The 22277-nt window shown below is 46.3% G+C and overlaps 1 protein-coding gene across 2 annotated transcripts in view; it reads left to right on the top strand.

The window, feature by feature from the left end:
* Positions 1-20963, top strand: part of TMEM51 (transmembrane protein 51) — a 55200-nt gene extending 34237 nt beyond the window's left edge. The window contains exons 2-4 of one of the 2 annotated variants that reach the window (XM_065936896.1): positions 11277-11344; positions 16252-16774; positions 19819-20963. In XM_065936896.1, the coding sequence (XP_065792968.1) occupies positions 16437-16774; positions 19819-20227 (747 nt within the window). In that variant the 5' untranslated portion in view covers positions 11277-11344; positions 16252-16436 and the 3' untranslated portion in view covers positions 20228-20963. The remainder of the gene's footprint in view (positions 1-11276; positions 11345-16251; positions 16775-19818) is intronic. The other variant, XM_065936897.1, reaches the window with a different exon arrangement.
* Positions 20964-22277: the final 1314 nt, after the last annotated feature.

Raw genomic sequence — 22277 nt, 5'->3', positions numbered from 1 at the left:
GGGGATGTCCAAGAGGTGGGTGGCTCTGTCAGCACCAGCTTGCCTGGGAAAAAGGGAAGGTTGGGGCAACTGGCTAGTTTTATTTTTTTTAGTCATTATTTATTTAAAGAAATTTTTTTTATCAGGCAAAAAGGATGTGCATTGGTTCATGTAGCAGAAACATTGGTAGGGAGGTGTGAGGGCTCACCCTGGAAGGGCAGTGGAAACAGAAAAGGAGGAAGAGGAGTGGGTGGTACTCGGTCCTGGCTTCCCCAGCCCAGTGTGGTCCTTCCTCCAGACCTCCAGTGACCCTCTTCAGGAGTGACCAATGCAACAGGCTCTGGATCACTATTCGAAGGGTCCCTGTAGAGATTTCTGGAATAGCAATAGGCACCACTCATGTTACCTGTTTGGGATTTTCCTATTTGATATTGGAGTTTTATAAAGGCAGGGCATCCCTATGCAATGCCTTTCACTGGCTGGTTTCTCTAATATGCCTGTTGCCATGTCCCCACGAACCTGGACTACTGCTCAGTGTGTTGTGGATGTGCAGTTAGTGTTTGCAGAGTCAGTGACTGGAGGGGGACCGCAGGCCTTGCTCCTGCCCCTCAGGGCCCACCCCCACCAGGCAGCACCATCCCTCCATCCCTGCCCAGCTTTCAGAGCCACTCAGCTATCTTATCATCATTATAATTATTGGTGGTGGTGGTTACTTGTGACAGCGTCAATTCAGTTCAGTTGCTCATGTCCGACTCTTTGCAATCCCAGGGACTATAGCACACCAGGCTTCCCTGTCCATCACCAACTCCTGGAGCATGCTCAAACTCATGTCCATCGAGTCGGTGATGCCATTCAACCGTCTCATCCTCTGTCATCCCCTTCTCCTGCCCTCAATCTTTCCCAGCATCAGGGTCTTTTCCAATGCGCCAGTTCTTCACACCAGGTGGCCAAAGTATTGGAGCTTCAGCTTCAGCATCAATCCTTCCAATGAACATTCAGGACTGATTTCCTTTAGGACTGACTTGTTTGATCTCCTTGCAGTTCAAGGGACTCTCAAGAGTCTTCTCTAATACCACAGTTCAAAAGCATCAATTTTTCAATGCTAAGCTTTCTTTATGGTTCAACTCTCACATCCATGCATGACTACTGGAAAAACCATAGCTTTGACTAGATGGACCTTTGTCGGCAAAGTAATGTCTCTGTGACTGCATGGCCATTGTTATTGTTCAGCCTAGAAGTATCTCCCAATTCAGGGAGCAATCTTTTGGTTTGTTTTGTTTTGTTTTAAAAAAAAAAAAAACTCTTTATTTTCTATTGGAAAGGAAAGTGAAATCACTCAGTTGTGTCTGACTCTTTGTGACCCCATGGACCAGGCTCCTCAATCCATGGAATTTTCCAGGCAAGAGTACTGGAGTGGGTTGCCATTTCCTTCTCCAATTTTCTATTGGGGTGTAGCCAATTAACAACATTGTGATAGTTTTCAGTTCCTAGGAGACTTTAAAACCTGGGGAGGGGGAGGGGCTTCCCTGGTTGCTCAGTGGTAAAGAATCCGCCTGCCAAATGCAGGAGACACAAGTTCGATCCCTGATCCAGGAAGATCCCGCATGCCACTAAGCAACGAATCCCATGCACCACAACTATGGAGCCTGTGCCCTAGAGCTCTGGAGCCTCAACTACTGAGCCCACACACCACACCTACTGAAGCCCGTATACCCTAGAGCCCGTGCTCCACAGTAAAGAGAAGCCACTCCAATGAGAGGCCTGCACGCACTGCAACAAAGAGTAGCCCCTGCTCACAGCAACTAGAGAAAGCCTCCTCAGCCATGAAGACCCAGCGCAGCCAAAAAGAAATAAAAAGCCTGGGGGAGTGGGTGGCGGTAAGTGTAGGCTAGTAACAGGCTGGGGAAATTCAAATGTCATCCTTCTCTCTCTGCACCATGTCTTGACACTTACTGTATACGCAGCATACTTAACATGAATGAGACATTCACTCCTCAACCCTGTGAGGTTAATTCTGTCTGTTCTGATCACCTCTTTTTAGAAAGAGATGGCTTTCACCCTGACCCTTGCACTGATTATGCCTTGACCTCTCTGCAGAGTGGGGGAGGCAGCCCAGCCCTCACTGGGAGAAGACATTAGAAAGCATGAGCTATGTCGTGAAGGTACTAAGCTCTTGGCGAGGGGTAGTTCTTGTTTTGTCTCCCAACGTGCAAGAGGTGTCAAGGCCCCAAAGCAAGCCCCCTTCCCCAGGCTGTTTTTCTCCTTCCCCTCTCCTGCAGGCTGCCCTGTTTTAACCTCTATTCCAGTTTTATGATTAAACATCAGTGTCAATTATTTACAGTCTGTCCAGATGAGTATCAGGGTTGCAGGGGACTGAGTGACTCACACGGGGGGAGTTGGTTCTTATGGAGGGGAAATGAGAGGAAGGAAAACAAGAAATTCTACCTCCTGACCACAGAGGCTGAGGTTTGCCTAGGCAGGGCTTCCGGTGAACGGGGTATAGGGATGGGGTTCTCTGTTGGAATGTGGGGATTGAGAAACTGTGGGTGGTGGGGCATGCTAGCTCTGGAGTCAGATATAGCAAGTCTGAATCATTACTGTGCCATTCGCTGTGTGTCCTGGAGTAGGTACCTTAACTTCTCTGAACTTCAGTTTCTTCATCTCTGAAATGGGGGTTATTCTAGATACTTTCTCATTAGAGTTTGGGGGGGGGGGGAAGCAGGATAGTAAATAATAAATTAAAATGTAGTTATATTAAATAGCAATGATAAATTATCAATATTAATGTCAAATATTCTAAATTTTATAAATAAAATATTACATGAAATTAATTTGTGCTGTTGTTTAGTCACTAAGACATGTCTGACTCTTGCGACTCCATGGACTATAGCCTGCCAGGCTACTCTGTCCATGGGGATCTTCCTGACCCAGGATTCTCCTGCATTGCACGTTGATTCTTTTTTTTTTTTTTTTTTTCCGCTTCCCCCCGCACGTTGATTCTTTACCACTGAGCCACCAGGGAAGCCCAACCTGAAATTAATCATAATGGTAATAAATGCATGAAGAGCAGCCAGCACAGTGCCTGGCACTTGGCGCTTGTGTGTGTTGATTGCTCAGGCCTATCTGACTCTGAGTCCCAGGCTCCTCTGTCCATGGGATTTTCCAGGCAAGAATACTGAGAGAGTCAATTCCTAGGCAGATTGATAAATTCAGGGTCCCCAGGGAGGAGAAAGGGGTCTGGGACTCTGGAAGTGGAGATTGGGGGTCTGAAATTCTCAAGAAGGAGAAAAGGACAAACGTTTTTTCTCTCTGCATTCCTTAGTCTTAGTCAATTACACAACTCAGTTTAAACTCTGTGCTAGGGATTATACAACAACAGTGTATCCGGCTGGAAGACAGTTTCTCCTTCCTGGAAACCTTCAGGGAGTAAAGCTGATATTTTAGAATGTATATTATGGGAGTGGGTCTGGAGGATCTTTCTATTGTTATATTCTAATCTTGTTATCCTAAAATGTAAATTGCTGGAGTAGGTTTGGTAACATTTTCACAAACTTGAGACATTCTTTTGATTCACTATAATAACTAATTAAAAGGTATATAACTCCATTGCTAACACTAGCGAGGGGGTACTCTTTCTGCCCCCTTCTGATGTCTATGTCAGAAGCTTTCTCTATCCCTTTTATACTTTAATAAAACTCTATTGCACAAAAGCTCTGAGTGATCAAGCCTCGTCACTGGCCCTGGATTGAATTACTTTCTTCCGGAGGCCAAGAATCCCGGCATCTTTTCGTGGGTCAGCAACGACCTTTCAATCCTGCACTGGGTTACCATGCCCGCCTCCAGGGAATCTTCCAAACCCAGGGATTGAACCCAGGTCTCCCACATTGCGAGTGGATTCTTTACCATCTGAGCCACCAGGGAAACCCAAGAATAGTGGAATGGTAGCCTATCCCTTCTCCAGGGGATCTTCCCAACCTAGGAATCGAACCAGGGTCTTCTTCATTGCAGGCAGATTCTTTACCAACTGAGGTACTGGCACTTGGTAAGTGCTTAGGAAATATTCAAGGGTGTTGCGACAATTCCAAAATGTAACTGTTGGAGAAAGAATTGAGTGTGACAGGTTATTTCCTAAAAATCAGAAGCAGGCAGAGACAGGGCTGAAAATGGCAGCTCTGGCTAAAATGCTTCCAGTGGGAATCACTGGTGAAAAGTGGAGAGGAGAGGGTAGGGAGGGGGTTGGAAAGCTCAACTATGTTCCCAAAGGGCTCTTGGCAGAAGGTTTGGGAACCACTCCTATGGAGGCAACATTGCTGTAGCTAAAAAAGAAAATGTCCAGATATGGGCAGGATAAACTTTCTCAAGCTGTGTCCTAATCTCCAGAATCAGGGCCAGTCTGATAAAGGCCTGGGAACAGGGAGGGTTTGGATCTGCAGGATTCATCGACCCTCAGAGGTCTGTCTGTCTCCTCCACACACCTCTGTTTGGTTGTTAAAACCCCCTCATAGAAATACCACGTAAAATAAATATCTGCCTTGTTTTGGCCTCACAGTTTAGGCACTTTAGCTTTGAGCCACCAGGAGAGCCTGCTGATACAAGCCTGAGAGTGTTTGCCTTTTATCACACTTTCTGCCAAGCAGAGTTAGAAGAGGTGCTGACTTGGCTCATGAGCAGAATCGCGGGTTATCCTGTAAACCAGGTCAAAGAGTGCCAGGATGCCCAGCCTCCCTCCAACCCAGTCCCACAGGGAATGGGTGCAAAATTCACCAAGTGATTGGTTTGGTCAAGAGTAAGGAACTGTGCCTGATTAAACCAACTGTTAGGTAAGTAAACAGCCCCAGTGTTTGCAGGTGCCATAGAACACGAATGCTGCTTGTATTCATTTCCTGTGGCTGCTATAAGGAACTACCCCAAACCTGGGGACGGAAAACAACACAGATTTATTCTCTTGCTAAAGTCAGAGGGGCTAGTTGCTTCTAGGGGCTCAGGGGAGAATCCCAGTCCTTGTCTTTCCCACTGTAACAGCCCAGGGAGGGAGATCCCAGTGTGGTGGTGGCATCGGTAGTTCAGTTGCTAAGTCGTGTCCGACTCTTGCAACCCCATGGACTATAGCCTGCCAGGCTCCTCTGTCCAAGGGATTCTCCAGGCAAGAATACTGCAGTGGGTTGCCATTCCTTCTTCAGGGGATCTTCCTGACCCAGGGATCGAAACTGCATCTACTGCATTACAAGTGGATTCCTTACTTCTGAGCCAGAAGTAAGGCTTAGAGGAGGATGGATCTGTCCCTCCATCCTCTCAGGATGAGAGGAGTGAGAATTTACCTTTCTAGGTGATGATTCAGTAGCAGAGCTGAGATGCAGATGCATTCTTTGGCTCGGAGCCCACTCTGGGAATCCCACCACGTGGAGGGTGGAGCTGACCCTTGCAGTCGCCCTCCATAGTCCCAGATTTTAGAAGTTCTCCCCTCTGCCCTCCTCTACTATGTGCTGCAAAATGACTCTTGGGAAGGAAGAACCAAAGGACTCAAGCTGGTGCCCAAAACAGCCTGCTACACAAGGACAAACGGTGTGTCCAGACCGTGCCCAGGTTCACACGAGCCTGTCTGGCAGCCGGGGGTGGGGGGCAGTGAGGTGAGATGAGCTCCGTGCTTTAGTCTATCCCCCTAGTCCTCCCACCTTCCCAGACTCAGAGCTGCACCTTGGATGCCTGTGGTTCTGGTCCCCGAAAGGTCTGCCGTGACGTCTCACTTAACTTCCTCCTTGTGCCCAGAGGACAGTCTCAGTGGTGGGACCATAAACCCAGCCCTTAAGGGTAGCACTGCTGCCCTGCCTTACGTGGAGTTCAACAGCCTTGGCTGAAAGGCTGCTTTTCCATCACTACACAGATGAGGAAGATCTCAACAAGAAGCTGTGCTCAGGGCCATCACCTCTAAGCTGTGAGACCTGGGACAAGTTTCTCAACCTCTCTGTGCCTCAGTGTGTTCAGTGATGATGTGGACAAAGGTGGGGACCGCCTCATCTGGTCGTGGGGCAGGATAAATGAGCTCACTTGTGCAGAGCGCTTAGTGTGAGACTGGCATGCAATCAGTGTCCAGGAAGCAGCAGCAGATATTTTATAGTTGCTGATGGTGGTCAGGGAGGCCAGGTAGGGTGGTCAGTGCCTGTGTTCAGCCCTGCTTGCCAGAGCAGGAGGCCGTTGTTGGCTCATTCCCAGAGCCTGGAGAAAGAATCAGGCTCGCTTTGATGGTGACAAGAGCTCTCAGACTCCATCCTGGCAGGGAAACACATGGAGATGTCACATTTCCCGAGAAATATTGAGTGTGGCGGGAGCCCTGGAGATCAGGTCCCAGTGCCAGCCCTGTAAGTAGGATCACATTCCAGCTGCCTGCTTAGTTTCTCTAAGTTTCTTGAGAAACTTAGACAAAAACTTAGTTTCTTGACACCAAGTCAAGGTCCCGAAGAAAAGATACCCGGTTTGTTAACTTGCTCCTTCTGTTTATGGCTCCTGGAGTCTTCAGAATGAGTTAGTCTTCCTTGATTTCCTTCCTTAATTTCACCAACACTTAGTGGATTAGCAATGAGACTGAGGACATCAGACCTTATAAAAATCACTGATGTCTTATGTGGGGGAGGGGAAGCTGCCTCTTTTCAAGAAGTGGTGCATCCTGGGAGGTGTCTGCACCCCCTTATATATATCTACTCCATATATATGTGTGTGTATGTGTGTGTGTGTGTGTGTGTGTGTATATATATATATATATATATACATATATATGCTTAACTCATTCATGTCCAACTCTTTGTGACCCTATGAACTGTAGCCTGCCAAGTTCCTCCTCCATGGGATTCTCTGGGCAAGAATATGGGAGTGAGTAGCCATTCTCTTCCCTAAGAGATCTTCCTGACCCAGGGATCGAACTCCGGTCTCCTGCATTGCAGGTAGATTCTTTACCATCTGAGCCACCAGGAAAGCCCATCTCCTTCCCCATCTCTGTGCATTTTTCCAGACTCAGCCCTTCCCACAGGACACTTTACCTCCTCCTGTCCCTAGACTTTGCCCCAGTAAAGTTTACAGATGCCTCCAGGCCCTGCAGAACTGCTGCTTTATCCTCCTCCTTCCAGCCCCCTTCAAGGTGAATCGGTGACTCTTTCTGTAGGCTCTTTGGATATGCCCTGTTTTAGCAGTGCTGAGTAGTGATGAAAAGCATGGGCTTTAGAATCAGACATAATCTACTCCTACCTTGTACTAGCTGTGTGGCGTCTGACCAGTTATGTTCCCTCTCTGAACCTCACTGTCCTAAATGGAGCTAATAACTAACTATTAAATGATTGGGCACAGAAAGATCTCAACAGAGGGCCTGGCACAGAGTCGGCATTCAACACACGTTCCCTCTCACCTGATGCTGACTTCCCTTCTAAGAAGAAGAATAACCTGTCTTTCTGCTGGACTGTGAAAGTAGTCTCACCCATCTGTGTGTCCTCCAAAGCCCCCGGCGCACAGTAGGGACCCACGAGTTGTTGGGACTAGATTCTTTAAAAAGCCATTTTAAAAGAAATGCACACCTGTTACCCCTGATGCTTTGGTGATGAAGTATCTCCAGGGGTCAACTGTACATTGCCTATTTCTGGCCTATGTGTACCCCCTCCCTCCCTCCCCGGGAGTGGCCCACAGGGACTAGGCCTTGTGGGAACTGATGTGATACAAGGGGAAAGAAGTGGGCTTCAGAGTCAGATTTGATTGTGCATCTTGACTCTGCAGCTTACAGCTGTGTGACCCAGGGCAAAATGCTTAACCTCTCTGAGACTCAGAGGTCCTGGGGCTAATCCTCTTTGAAGGGCACCTCTGAGGCTTGGATGCCTTTAGAAAGGGTACCTGTCTCCTTCTTGAACTGTTCCTATTATTATCCTTATTCTGTCTCTCAATTCACTCAATACCCTTTCTTTTTCATTATCTTTTCAGCTCTCTCTGGCTCAGGCAGCCCTCCCCTCTCCTCTGCCTTTATGACTCATTTGCACAGTGCTCTTCATTTTTTCCCGAGTGCACAGTCTACAAGAACCTGTCCTAAAAGAACAGGAACCTGATACTCTTTGACCTTAGGGGAGATGGCCTGAAACTCACAGGAGGGACAGAGCCAGCGGCAGAGGTTGCTCAGAGCCTTTCTTCCAGCCCCCACCCCCTCCCTACGGCAGGGGACTGGAGCTTGGTGACAAAAGTGATTGTGAGCTGCAACTTGGCAGAAAGGGCTTCACTGAATTCTTTCTTTGTGACGGAAATGTAGCACAGCCTGGTCCCTGCGAATGGAGCCGGGGATCCCTTTCCCAATTATGCAGCTTGGCAGAGAGAGCTTGGGGCGCAGGGAGAATGGTCAAGGAGCCTCTTTGTCACGGGGGCTGGTTATGCTGCCAGACACCTCCGACTGCCGAGATCTCCTCCCCCTAAAGCCAACCGGGCGGGCTGGACACTTCTGGAACTATGCCTTCCGGGGCCTGAGAGCAGAGCTGAGAGGCCACATGAGGGTCTAGATCACAGCCTAGGTTTCTAAACTGTGTTCCAGAGAATTGCTGGGATTCAGTGGCAGAGGGTCAAGGGAAGGCTCGCCCATCAACACTTGGGACATTGTGCTGTTTCAGCCAGAGCAGTGCTGTTTTCTGTTGTTCAATTTTATTTAAATTGTTATCTTTATACTGTCTCTAGGACTTCTCTGGTGGCTCAGCTGGTAAAAAATGCAGCAGACCTCCTGCCATCAGGAGACCCGGGTTCAATCCCTAGGTCAGGAAAATTCCCTGGAGAAGGAAATGGCAACCCACTCCAGTATGCTTGCCTGGGAAAATCCCATGGATGCAGGAGTCTGGCAGGTCCAGGCTCACAAGAGTCAGACACGACTTAATAACTACACCACCACCACCTACTGTCTCTTTGTCTATATACTGAAAAGTGAAAGTGAAAGTCGCTCAGTCATGTCCGGCTCTTTGCGACCCCATGAACTATACATTCCATGGAATGCTCCAGGCCAGAATACTGGAGTGGGTAGCCTTTTCCTTCTCCAGGGAATCTTCCCAAACCAGGGATCAAACTCAGGTCTCCCACATTGCAATCAGATTCTTTACCAACTGAGCCACCAGGGAAGCCCGTGTCTGTATAGAAAGAGATTCTAAGTGTGGACTGGTGATAAGTATCCACCCCCCTCCACAACTCGGATCTCAGCCAGATGAGCACTCAGATGTCACAGCCATGGTGGGGCTCAGCCCTCTCATCCCCTCAACTCTCCAGGGAAATCCCTTTTTCTGGCTGTAGTTAGTTGACCAAGGACGTGTGTGGAATAAAGCCAGCAGATGCCCAACTTGGAGGAACAAGGCTCAGGGTGCTCACCTACCTGCTGGGAAGACCAGGGACCAGCTGAAACCTCAAACCCCACCAGGAAATACTGACAGAGTCACCGTCTTGGGTCAGAATGGAAGTCACATTTAACCTGGGTGACTTTCCCGTGTTGTTGGGAAATCATTTGCATAAGGACACAAGACTTGGATATCCTGAAAATTAGTTTTAATAATCCTGCCCCTTCGCTGCCAACCTTGGACTAGGCCTTTTCCCTAATGGATACAGGGCATCAGTTAAACTTTTTAACTTGCTAGGTAGTCATTCATTCATTCCACAATAGTTGTTAACCACCTGTTACAGTCTTGACACAAGATGCTGAGTGCTGGGTATACAGAAATGAACAAGGCGGATGGGACTTTGCTGTCAAGGCGTTTACACTCCAATGGGGAGACAAGGAGGCAATAGGAAAGCAAAGCGAGGCTGCTGTAGACTGAGGTGACATCATCCATCCATAGGAAGGAATGTCATAAGGACCAAAGCATGGGGCTTGAGAGTAGCTGGGTAAAGGAGGGGAGGGGACATTATTTACAGTGTGATCAAGGAAATCCTCGCTGAAGAGGTGGCATTTGAGCTAAGAGACAGAAGTGGTAAGGAAGTGGATAAACAAAAAAGGCAGGTAGATGGGAGGGAGGTTCAAGAGGGAGGAAACATATGTATACCTGTGGCTGATTCATGTTGATATATGGCAGAAACCAACACATTATTATAAAGCAAATATCTTGCAATAAAAACTTTTTTAAAAAGAGGTTTTTTTAAAAGGGGTGGGGGAGGAAGTTTATAAAAGGAAGACTAGAAAAATAAATAACATCATGCTCAAATCCAGAAAAAAAATACATCATGTTCAAATCCAGAAAATAAAAAAGCAAGAGACAGGTGGAAGAGTTGACTAGAAACAGACAGGAAGCCCCCTGAGAGCTGGTGAGTCAAGAGATAAGATATGAGAGAGGCAAGAGCACAGTCCAATCTGGAGGGATTTGAAGCCCACAGCAAAGGAGTTTGAATTTTATGCTAAGAATAATGGAACGATATCAACTCTTAGAATCTCCTACTGTAAAATATTCCAGCCAATCAAAAGAGTATATATAGGTGTACATATATGTGATATTTGATGAATAATTTAATGAATACCCAGGTACCCTTCACTATTCTTCCTTGACACCATTTCTCACTCTTCCAGGGAGATACCTGTTGTCCTCAATTTTAATTCATAATTTTGCCTTTCTTCCTAATAATTACAGAGATAAAGGAATACATTGCTTGGTTTTGAACTACATATAAATAGAATCATGCTATGTGTGTTCTTCTGCAATTTCCTTTCCTGTTCAACCTCACATGTTGTCGGAATGGTCCATGCTGGTGTGTGTAGCTGTGGTTTATTCCTTTTCTCTGTTGCATTGTACTCCACTGGACCATAACTGCATAGTCAGCTACTGTCAGGGTTTATTTTTTCTCCTGGGACATGACATTATTTGATTATCTAATGTTGAATCAACTATGCATTATTGGGATAAATCTTTTTGAAAAATGTGGTTGGATTCCATTTGCTGATATTTTGTTTAGGATTTTTGTTTCTGCGCTGGCAGATCAGCTTGACCTGTCGTTTTTCTATCCTGCCTTTTTGCTTTTGGGGTCAAGATTGCACATTCCCCATAAAGTGACCTGGGGAGTGTTTCTCCTTTTACTTGCCAGAGCACTTGTGTAAGATGGAGAAAACCATGGAAAGATTTCATCAGTGTGACTGCCATATCATCATCCTTTTGCAGCCCCACTCTTTGTTTCAGAGTCTTGGCTTCTTTTGATACAACTTTTCTTGCATGTGCCTTCTCCCCCAAAAGCAAAGAAAACATGTGCCTCCCCCATGAGTACCTCAACTTGACATGCTCACAGCCTACTTAGAAAGCTACATTTCTGGTTTTTTACAGATGGGTCCTTAACACAAGATTTTAGCATGAAGAGTTGTTGTCAGACCTGTCTCCCCAGCTAACCACAGGTAGGTGCCTCTCTCAACTGGTTCACAGCTTTCTTGAAAACCTAAATATAGGACCATTCATTCATCTCTTAGGGCTGCCTCGAACCTGAGCTGTGACAGATCCAATTCCTGGGTCCCGAGGTGAGTCTAGGCCAGCTGGGACCGCAGGCTGTTCACCAAGGCTGCTCTGTTTTAAGGACATCTTGGAAACTATGTGGCCCAAATCCTCTAAGCACAAAATTAGCTTCTTTCCATTATTTTTGAAAGGGAAAGAACACCATGCTAAATATAACGTGGATCAACAAGCTAGAAACAAGATAAATAGCCACCAGCTGCACATTGGGGAGCTGGGTCTCCACGCCCCCCGGTGAACCTTCGAGGTCTTGGTTTCCAGAGGGTGGGAGGAACCAGCAAACGATTTGAAGCTACCATTGGACACAAAACCCTGCCGCAAACCCAAAAAACAAATGCCTTCATTTTGTTTTCTTATTTGAAAAACAACACATTTCTGTGTTTTCCAGTTATTACCCTTCCAAGAAGAAAAAGAAAAGAAAAACCATTCTGATCCCAGCACCCAGAGAAAATAACTATAAACATTGTGGTGTTTTAAAATTTAATATAACACATTCAGTGGTGTCTCTCCCAACCTTTTATTCCCCACTATCGTTCTTTCTTTTCAGATGTTCTTTTTGTAATGCTCCCCCACCCTTCCACTCCATAAAGCTTTAATACCAGATAGGCTGAGTATCTATGTTCCATGGAGGACCACAAACTTTTGTAACAACTAAGATTATTTTACACCATCCCCAAGAGCTAATCCCCCCCCCCCAAAAAAAAGAGAATGCAGGCTTTAAATAATATTAAATAACAAATCTTCCTGTAAGAACTCACTGTGTGCTGGTCATATACTGTTCTGGGTACTTTATGTACATTTACTTGTTGACTTATCATAACTCTCCTATGAGGTTGAGTCCTAGAGAACTTTTATCTGCATCTTAACAGTTGTAGAAACTGAGGCACAGAGAGGTTAAGTCATTTGTCCAAGGTCACTCAGCTGGGAAGGTGCAGAGAGCCCAGGCAACCTGGTTCCACAGCTCACACTTAACCACCAAGCTGTGTTGCCTTAAGACAACACATGCTAACTGTAAAAAAATTCAAACTACAGAAATGGAGTGTGCCAGTCTTTTGTCTCTAAAAAAATACAGAAATAGAGTAAAAGTTACACTTCCTAGGCCCCCTTCATCCCCAGAAACAATCTTTGGCACAAGTTTGGAATGTGTCTCTCATCTGGGATTTTACATATATGTTTACATATATGAAAATATATTGCCTCTTTATTTTACCATAAGTAAAATCATTCAGCCTTTCCCCCTATATATTCATATGAATAATACATGCCCATGTATAGAGCTTTATAAAAATTAGGATCATACTGAACATATTCTTACTTGATTTTAAAATGTATCATTAGCTGCTTTGAGACCATAATTCAGTAAGTGCATATTTTATTTAACCAGATCCAGACTACTTGCTGTCTAAATAGTTTCTAGTTTTTCACTACTATCAAGTTATGATGAATATCCTTGCCCTGTACATAATTCTTAGAAGTTGGAATGACAGAGCCTGAGGGTACATTTTTGAAACTTTTGATCCCTAAACGCCAAAACTTGCCACCCAGAAAAACCCATCCCAATACCCTCACCCACAATGAGTGTTAGTGCCTGTTTTCAGACATTGACAACAGGCCAAAAATGTGTTCATTCTGACCTTGTCATCTCTGCCCGTGTCCCTCATCAGGGGCCTGTTTTACTCATGTGACAGCACAAGGCAGACCTTGAATTGAGAATGAATGAGAGCAAGGAGCCAGTTTGGGTAACGTGGCCACAACACTGCTTTAATAAACAGGTTGTCAGCCTCCCGGTTAAGAGGCCTGGCTGTCCAGCCCTGAGCAGGTGCTAAGTAAATAGTTTCTTCATCTCCCCTGCTTCCAGGACAAGGCTCAGGATGCACCTCTCTATCACTGAGACCCCCAGGTCTGACCTTTGTCTCCAATCCATTTGGCAGCACTAAGGCATTCCTCAGGCTGCGAAACCCCTCATCCTTCCCTTCACTGGTCGTGAGTGATGTGAGAAGCACACAGCCTTGTGTGTACAGTAGGCTGTTAGCAACTGGCCTCACTGCAAGTGTCTCCAACAAGATTCTTGTTCAGTGTTCTGCATGCACACACGTGCATGGTCATACACCAACACACGGACATGTGTGTGCATGTACGTAGGCACTTGTGTCCACCCATATAGTATAGCACATTCAGGAGGCAGACCCTAATGTGTGAAGTGGGGCTTCTTTCTCTCACGTGATTCTCCATATGTCCTCCAGTCTGAGTTAGGACCCCCGGCTACCTAGTGCCACAGTGCCTGTACTTTCTTCTCATTATTTTTTTAATTTTTTAAAATTTTATTACTTTATTTTATTTTTAGCTGTGAGTCTTCATTGGTTTTATTTTGTGGGTCTTCAATGCTGCAGGGACTTTAGTTGCAGGGCTACTCTAGTTAATGTGGCAGGCTTCTCACTGCAGTAGCTTCTCTTGTTGCAGAGCCAGGCTCTAGGGCACATGGGCTCAGTAGTTGTGACTCTTGGACTCTAGAGCATAGGCTCAGGACTTGTGGCCCACGGGCTTCGTTGCCCCATGACATGTGGGGTCTTCCTGGATCAGGGCTCGAACCCTGTCTCCAGCATTGGCAGGCAGATTCTTGACCATTGAGCCATCAGGGAAGGCCTTTTTAATATTTTTTAATGTGATAAAAGTCACATAAAACATACGGTTGTAACCATACTTAACTATGCAGTTCAGTGGCACTAAGTACTTTCACATTGTTGTGCAGTTCTCACCATCATCACCATCACCCATCTCCCGAACTTTTCATCTTCCGAAACTGAAACCCTGTCCCCATTAAACACTAAGTCCCCATTCCCCCTCCCCACCCCCACCCCTTGGCCCCTGGCATCTACCAATGTACTTTCTGACTCTATGAATTTGACTCTTGTGGCGCTAGTGGTAAAGAATCTGCCTGCCAATGCAAAGATGTAAGAAATATGGGTTTGATCCCCTGGAGGAGGGCATGGCAACCCACTCCAGTATTCTTGCCTGGAGAATCCCAACAGAGGAGCCTGATGGGCTACAGTCTATGTCCCAAAGAGTCAGACATGACTGAAACAACTTAGCACCCAATGTATACTGGAATGCCTTAAGATTAACTTAATATAGGTCCTAAAAACAGATTATGCCTTATTTTTTTCTCTTTCTTCCTACTTTATTGTATTCCCTGTGGACTGTTTTCCTGCTAGCCTGAAACCTCCCCACTAATCTTTAACTTGTTCATCAGTATTTCTCTAGTACTGAACACTGCTTAGCAGGTACATGTGAAATATTTGTTGAGTGGGAGAAAAAAAAAGAAGGAATGGACTTCAAGCCGATAGAGGATGTTATCCCAATTATTTTTAGAGTATTTTTGAACAAAGTGGCCAGTTTCAGATGGAGCCCAGTGCTTGATGAGAAAATATCTCGGCAGCATCAGATTTCACGTGGCCTGGTTAGCTGTCTTTTTGCAAGGAGCGGAAAGAATGTGGAATGGCAAATAGGACCCTGGCCATCTAAACAGCTGTAAAGTTATACTATTCTGCAAAGATTGCTGTAGCAGGGATAATGTATTGAGGAATAATTAGCCAGGAGCCTCACTCGCTGGTCCTCCAGCTCCCTGAAAGTGTTCTAATCTCAAACCTTCAAGTCACTGGCTTATCAGGCTTCCTCTCCCTGCCAGCAAATGGTTATGGACTCCCAGCTGGCTGATCCCATGAGCCAAAGGTCTCGGAGCTGCTTCACAGGAGAGGGTTTTTCATCCAGCTGGGCACAACAGCTAAGATAATGGATGTGCAGGTTTCTGCCCCTTTAAGAAAAGAAAAACTCAGAACTTCCCTGGCAGTGCAATGGTTAAGACGCCCTGCTCCGCATACAGGGGGCACAGATTCCATTCCTTGGTTGGGGAACTAAGATCCACATGCCACACATGCTGTGCCAGACAAAAATAAACAGAAAAGCACCCTTTAAGAGAGAAGAAAAAAAAAGAAGGTAAAACTCCATGTGGCTGAAAAGAAGCATGCCTTGCGGGACAGCTTCATCTGACTATTTCATTCATTTGATTCAGCAGGCATTGGGGGAGGGAGGGTGCTGCTATGTTCCAGAAGCAGAGTGAAAAAGATGTGGTGCCAGAAAGAAAGAGATTTGCCACAGAAGATGCTGGGGGCTTGCAGGAGACACAGAAGGGTAGCTGAGCAGGGTTGATCAGAGAAGGGCAGAAACGCTGGAGGGAGTTTGTGAAGGGGGACAAGGTGCAAGATGAGTGGGAGAGGCAGGGCCAGGTTGAGCATGCCACGAGCAGGATTCCAAGGAGCCTGGATTTTGTGCTGCCAACAATGGGAAGCCACTGAGGGTGGTGAACACATCACAGAAGGCCCCTTAGACTGGGTCCTATCATGACTGATGCCAGTCAGCCAGGCAATATTGACATGGCTCAGGCAGGCCATGGTTCACTCTCACCGTAGCTGGTGAGAGGGTAAGATTGTACTGCACTTTTTTCACAAAATATCTGGATGACCTGCAACTCTGACTTTTCTGGCCTCCTGCAGGGAAAGGTCTGGCTTCTCCTTTTCTGGTGGAGGAGGCAGATCACTGAAGGAGCAGGAGCACGTAAGACGTCTGGAATGCATCAGAGGCGAGCCCAGCCCGGACCGTGACTCAGTCCTGCCTCCCCCTACCCACCCCCCCCCCGCAACACCCCCCCCCGCCCCTATTCAGGAGCACAGCCACCGCATTCAGCAGACTGCCTTGAATCAGAAATGACTTTGCTCTCTCCTCTCTGTTTTCCTCGCAGGCCTCCCGGACACAGCCTTCCACACAGGATGCCTCACATTGGCTTGCAACCATCCCTCGAGAGTCCAGCCGCTGTTTTTTTAGTGTGGCACTAGGGCTTTCGTTCAGGGCGTTTTGTTGCGGCTGCTGCTTTTTATTTATTTATTTTCTCTCTTTGAACCTGGACTTTGCCCCACTCCTGCTGGCATGATGGCCCAGTCCAAAGCCAACGGCTCGCACTATGCGCTGACTGCCATCGGCCTGGGGATGCTGGTCCTTGGGGTCATCATGGCCATGTGGAACCTGGTCCCTGGGTTCAGCACTGCAGAAAAGCCGGCTGCTCAGGGGAACAAGACAGAGGTAGGAAGCGGCATACTTAAGAGCAAGACCTTCTCTGTGGCCTATGTGCTAGTCGGGGCCGGCGTGATGCTGCTCCTGCTCTCCATCTGCCTGAGCATCCGGGACAAGAGGAAGCAGCGGCAGGGCGAGGAGCTGGCACACATCCAGCACCCGGGGGTCGAACCACACGCCCACGAGGAGGACAGGTGAGGATGGCCAACCAGACCCAGATAGGGGATGGACACACACACCCACATGCATACCCACGGGCTCAAGGCTCAACGATGGTGAGAACATTTTAATCTAAGGGGCTGTCTCCCATGACCGCTTCTGTGAAACAGTTCATTGTTTTACAAATGACTTTATCTTTTGATCCCAGAGTTTTCCAAATAATACGGTTTGAATGGATGATTACAGTTGTGTCAAGATTTTGACACTCCCCGCCCCGCAGGGGACCTGCATGGCACCTGGGGTGGCCAGAGCCTCCCCACTGGAAGCTTGTCCATTTATCTAGTGCCCTGGATGTTTATGCTTTGAGTTGAAAGGTTGGGAAGCTAAGTTCTATTTGACCAAAAATGCTACGAACACATTTAAAAAGCAATTGCTAAATTGGGGGCATAAGATAAAAGTTGATACCCCAAGTATAAAAAGAGCACTACTGTGTATAAAATGGATAACTGATGAGAACCTACTGTATAGCATGGGGTGGGGTCGGGGGAAGGAGGTACAGTCTGTTTGTAGGACAGATATTAAGTTAACCTTAAAAACGCATTCCAATATACAGCAAATGCAGACAAATACTGTTTGATTCCACTTATACAAGGTACCTAGAATAGTACCTCACATTCATAGAATTAGAAAGTACATTGGTAGATGCCAGGGCCCAGAGGTTGGGGAGGTGGGGGATAGGGGTAGGGATGGGGAATGGAGACTTAGTGTTTAATGGGGAGAGTTTCAGTTTAGAGAGGTGGAAAATTGGGGAAATGGATGATGGTGAGACATGCACAACACTGTGAATGTACTAGTGCCACTGAAATATACAGTTAAAATATGGTTAAAATAGTATGCTTTATATTATGTGACTTTTATCACAATAAAAAAAAATTTTTTTAAAGGTCCCTTACAAATGAATCTTAATAAACACACCTTTGGAAAATGGACCAAGAACACAAACAAGCATTTCATCGACATTCAAATGATAGTTGTTCAGTCTCTTTAGTCTAGAAATACAAACAACCAACAAAAAGCATTGTAATTCTTTGCCTACCTACTGGCCAAGATAGACTGTCCTCCGGGTTAAAGATTTGTAAGGAAGTGAGTTGCTAATGAGGGGTTGATTGACATAACCTTACTGAAGGGGAATTCACTGTAACTGGCCGTTTTAAAGATGTGTGCACCTATGAATTCTCTTCCTAAGAGCTTATCTGTGAGACACAGTCACAAAAGTGCAAAGGGGTCTGTACTCATAGATTTATCAGAGCCCTGCTGAAAATAGCATAGACAGATGTGACAACTAAATATCCATCAGTCAAGCTAAATTATAACATGCCCATTCAGTAGACTTCTCTGCAGCCACTGCCAATCTATATTTGCTAATGTGGATCTGTATCTCTGAGAAAAGGAGGTTTATAACACAGCATGTTAAGGTCTTCATCACATCAGACATTGTGGCTATGGGACTAGAGAAGGATCTGGAAAGGTATATAGCAGAATGTTGTTATTGTTCAGGCACTAAGTCGTGTCCAACTCCTTGCAGCCGTGGACTGCAGCACACCAGGGTTCCCTGTCCTTCACTGTCTCCCAGAACTTGCTCAAACTCATGTCCATTGACTCAGTGATGTCACCAACCATCTCATCCTCTGTTGCCCCCTTCTCCTCCTGCCATCAATCTTTCCCAGCAATCAGGGTCTTTTCCAATGAGTCAGCTCTTCGCATCAGGTGGCCAAAGTATTAGAACTTCACCATCAGTTCTTCCAATGAATATTCAGGGCTGATTTCCTGTAGGATTAACTGGTTTGATCTCCTTGCTGTCCAGGGGACTCTCAAGAGTCTTCTCCAACACCACAACTCAAAAGCATAAATTCTTCGGTGCTCAGCCTTCTTTATGGTCCAACTCTCACATCCATACATGACTACTGGAAAGATCATAGCTTTGACTATATGGACCTTTGTTGGCAAAGTGATGTCTCTGCTTTTTAATATGCTGTCTAGGTTTGTCATAGCTTTTCTTTCAAGGAGCAAGCGTCTTTTAATTTTGTGACTACAGTCACCATCCACAGTGATTTTGGAGTCCAAGAAAATAAAATCTGTCACTGTTTCCACTTTTTCTCCATCTATTTGCCATGAAGTGATAGGACCAGATACTATGATCTTAGTTTTTTGAATGTTGAGTTTTAAACCAGTTTTTTTACTCTCCTCTTTCACCCTCATCAAGAGGTTGTTTGGTTCCTCTTCACTTTCTGCCATTAGGTATCATCTGCATATCTGAGGTTGTTGATATTTCTCCCAGCAATCTAGAAAGTTGTTTTTATTTTGGAAAAATTAAACAAATTTTCTGAAAGTAAAAGATAATCAGGCATATTCTAGAAAACTTGGGAAATACAAAAAAGAACAAAGGAAAACTAGTCACCCATCGTTAAAGGTATGACCAAGTCACTTGACCTCAATGTATCTGTTTTCCCATCCATAAAATGAAAAGTGTTAACCTCCCTGCCTTCTAGCCTCATATGTTAACAGCATGCCAGGTGGGCTATTCTGATGCCCAGATGGACGTCCTTTGACCATAGACAACATAAACATACATGAAACAGGTGCCAATTTGAAGCAAAGTGGTTGTTCCTGGATAGAGAAAGAATATCTGGAATATAAAATTTACATGTATCTCAAATTATTCTGTAATTTCCCATCCATAAAATGTGTATACCAATATTGGGTTGGCCGAAAAGTTCATTTGGATTTTCCATATTATCCAATGGAAAAAACCCAAATAAAGTTTTTGACCAACCCAACAGTACCTAACTCATAGTGTCTTTAGGAAGATGACATTAGTTTATACGTACTTAGAATAGTGTCTGGCTTGTAGCCAACAGGTGAAGTGATAGCTCTTCTTCCTCCTTAGATACACCTGTTTTTAACAAGGCTGGTATACCGGGTCCCAGCAGCAACATGTGGTCTGGGATCCATCTCTTTGTGATTGTAAGTGTCTCAAACACATGCTAACCCTCCCATGTCTGTGCTTGCTGTCTTGCAGCCAGGAGGAGGAGGAGGAGGCCTCCTCACGGTACTATGTCCCCAGCTACGAGGAAGTGATGAACGCAAACTACTCGGAAGCAAGGGACACGGACCAGAACCCCCGGATGAGCATCTCTCTCCCCTCCTACGAGTCCTTGACGGGGCTGGATGAGACGAGCCCCACCACAACCAGGGCCGACATGGAGACCAGCCCAGGGAACCCCCCCGACAGGCAGAACTCCAAGTTGTCCAAACGCCTGAAGCCGCTGAAAGTGAGAAGGATAAAATCCGAAAAGCTTCACCTCAAAGACTTTAGGATCAACCTGCCGGACAAAAATGTGCCTCCTCCCTCCATCGAGCCTTTGACACCCCCCCCACAGTACGATGAGGTCCAGGAGAAGGCCCCTGACGCACGGCCCCCCGACTGACTGAAACAGGAGGCGGATTCCCTCCTGTTTCTCGTCCTCTGCACCAACAGACCCTGAATGAAGCCACTTCAGCCACAGTTGAGAAGCGGAGGGGCCAGGTGTGTACTTAGCTATTTGGATGGGGCCAGGAGCTGAGGGCGTTCTAGGACTGGGGAGTGACTCTGCGGTCCCTAGGACCTCCGGTCACAGGTGCATCGGAAAGAGCTGCTGTCTCAGATCTTGTGAAGCTGTGACCCCATCCAGGGAAGCAGTGCCGGCATCTTCCCCTTTGTCCTTCCTTGACATTGAATTGCTGGGGACAATACTCCTCCTTCTACTTAGGAAAGGATACGTAGCAACTGGCTTAGATCATGGCTTTGTTTTGCTTCCACTAGAACTGTTTTGTTTCCAAAAGAAACTAAGTTATGCCTTCACTTTCTCCCTGGAGTCCTGCCCTGTGGGTAGGAAAGATGACCAGCTTTGCAGAAAGGACATGCCCATGTCATGAATTAAGCTGAACAAGAGGCTGGATGATTACATGGGGGTGAGACCCAGGTGGGGTTCTCAGAGCCCCTGATGCCATCAGTTGTTTTGAGGCCTCAAGACCTAAGGATGCATAAAATCCTAGTCTTATTGGTAGACTTTTACTAATCTCTCCTATGTATTGGCAAAAAAAAAAAAAAGGAAAGCCATCTGAGATGTTCTGTTCCTTCTAAAATGCCGTGCAACTGAGCTTTTTGTAATAAAATATTTTATATGTCGTACATTTGGTGCTAAATTACCTTAACAGCTCTTCCAACACTGACTTGCTTAGGGGGAAATCTCACCAATGAGAACAATACTAGCTAATATATCCTGAACACTTAGTATACGCCAAGTGCTGTGCTAAGCACTTCACATATTTATCCCTTTTCAACTGTACCCAAGCTGGGTATTGAACTTCCCAGGTGGTGCTAGTGTTAAAGAACCTGCCTACCAATGCAGGAGATGCAAGAGATTCTTCCATCTCTGGGTCGAGAAGATCTCCTGGAGTAGGAAATGGCAACCTGCTCCAATATTCTTGACTGGAAACTTTCATGGAAAGGGGAGCCTGGCAGGTTACAATCTATGGGGCCGAACACCACAGAGCACACACCCACACAAGTCAGGTATTCCTACTGTGGGTTAGTTCATGGAGAATCGGGTTAATTAAGGGGCCCCAGGTCACACCACTAATAAGTGGCAGAGCTGGGATTTGAACCTAGGCCCCCAGGGCCTGAGTTCTTCCACAATCTACTGTGCCACTCAGTGGAAAGTGCTCTTTCAGACTTTAAACGAGGACTTGTGTGTCCCAAGAACTGACAGTGTCCCTGTCAACCCACATGCCCAACAGAAAATTCTGGATATTTAGACAGCAGCTCTCTACCTGTCTAAATGTCCTATGACAGCTCCTCTCCTGAGAACTGACCCAGATGGGTTGTATGATCATGCAGGGTGCAGGTGTCCTCATAGAAAAGGCAGGGTGCCTACCTGTGGAGCCCAGGAGAGAAATTCAACAAACGAGAACATACAAGGGGACAGTGGACTGCTGAGGCTGGGCTAAACGAGGGGACATCTAGGGTCAGGGTCTTGACCGTGGAGTGGGAATCTGGGAAGTCAGATCTAAGTCCAAAGTTCCCTTTCTGGGAAGTGATTAAGTCCAGTGGTTAAGACTCCATGATTCCAACATCAGAGGCATGGGTTCAGTTCCTGGTTGGGGAAGTTCCACATGCTATGTGGCATGGCCAAAAAAAAAAAAACCAAAAACTGAAAATAAAACAACAAGTTCCCTTCCTGGTGTTGATGAGCCTGGAGCTGACTGCTAGGGGTCTGTGTGGCTAGGAGCATGGCTGGGAGAGCAAATTCTCAGGCCCTGAATGTTTTCCTAAAAGCTCCTGTGGGAGGGAGGGGGAGTAACCATTAGAAGGTCAGGCACCTTCTTATAACAGAATTGGCAGCAGTGCCGAAATCTCAACCTTTCATTTCCTCGTGTAAATCCATCTATAAACAGGGAGCTACAAGGGTCTGCTTGATGGCCTGGGATACCTAGAGG

This window comes from Muntiacus reevesi, chromosome 5 (assembly GCF_963930625.1).
Source record: "Muntiacus reevesi chromosome 5, mMunRee1.1, whole genome shotgun sequence".
Lineage (NCBI taxonomy): Eukaryota > Metazoa > Chordata > Mammalia > Artiodactyla > Cervidae > Muntiacus > Muntiacus reevesi.
This window is presented reverse-complemented; position numbering and strand designations above follow the sequence as displayed.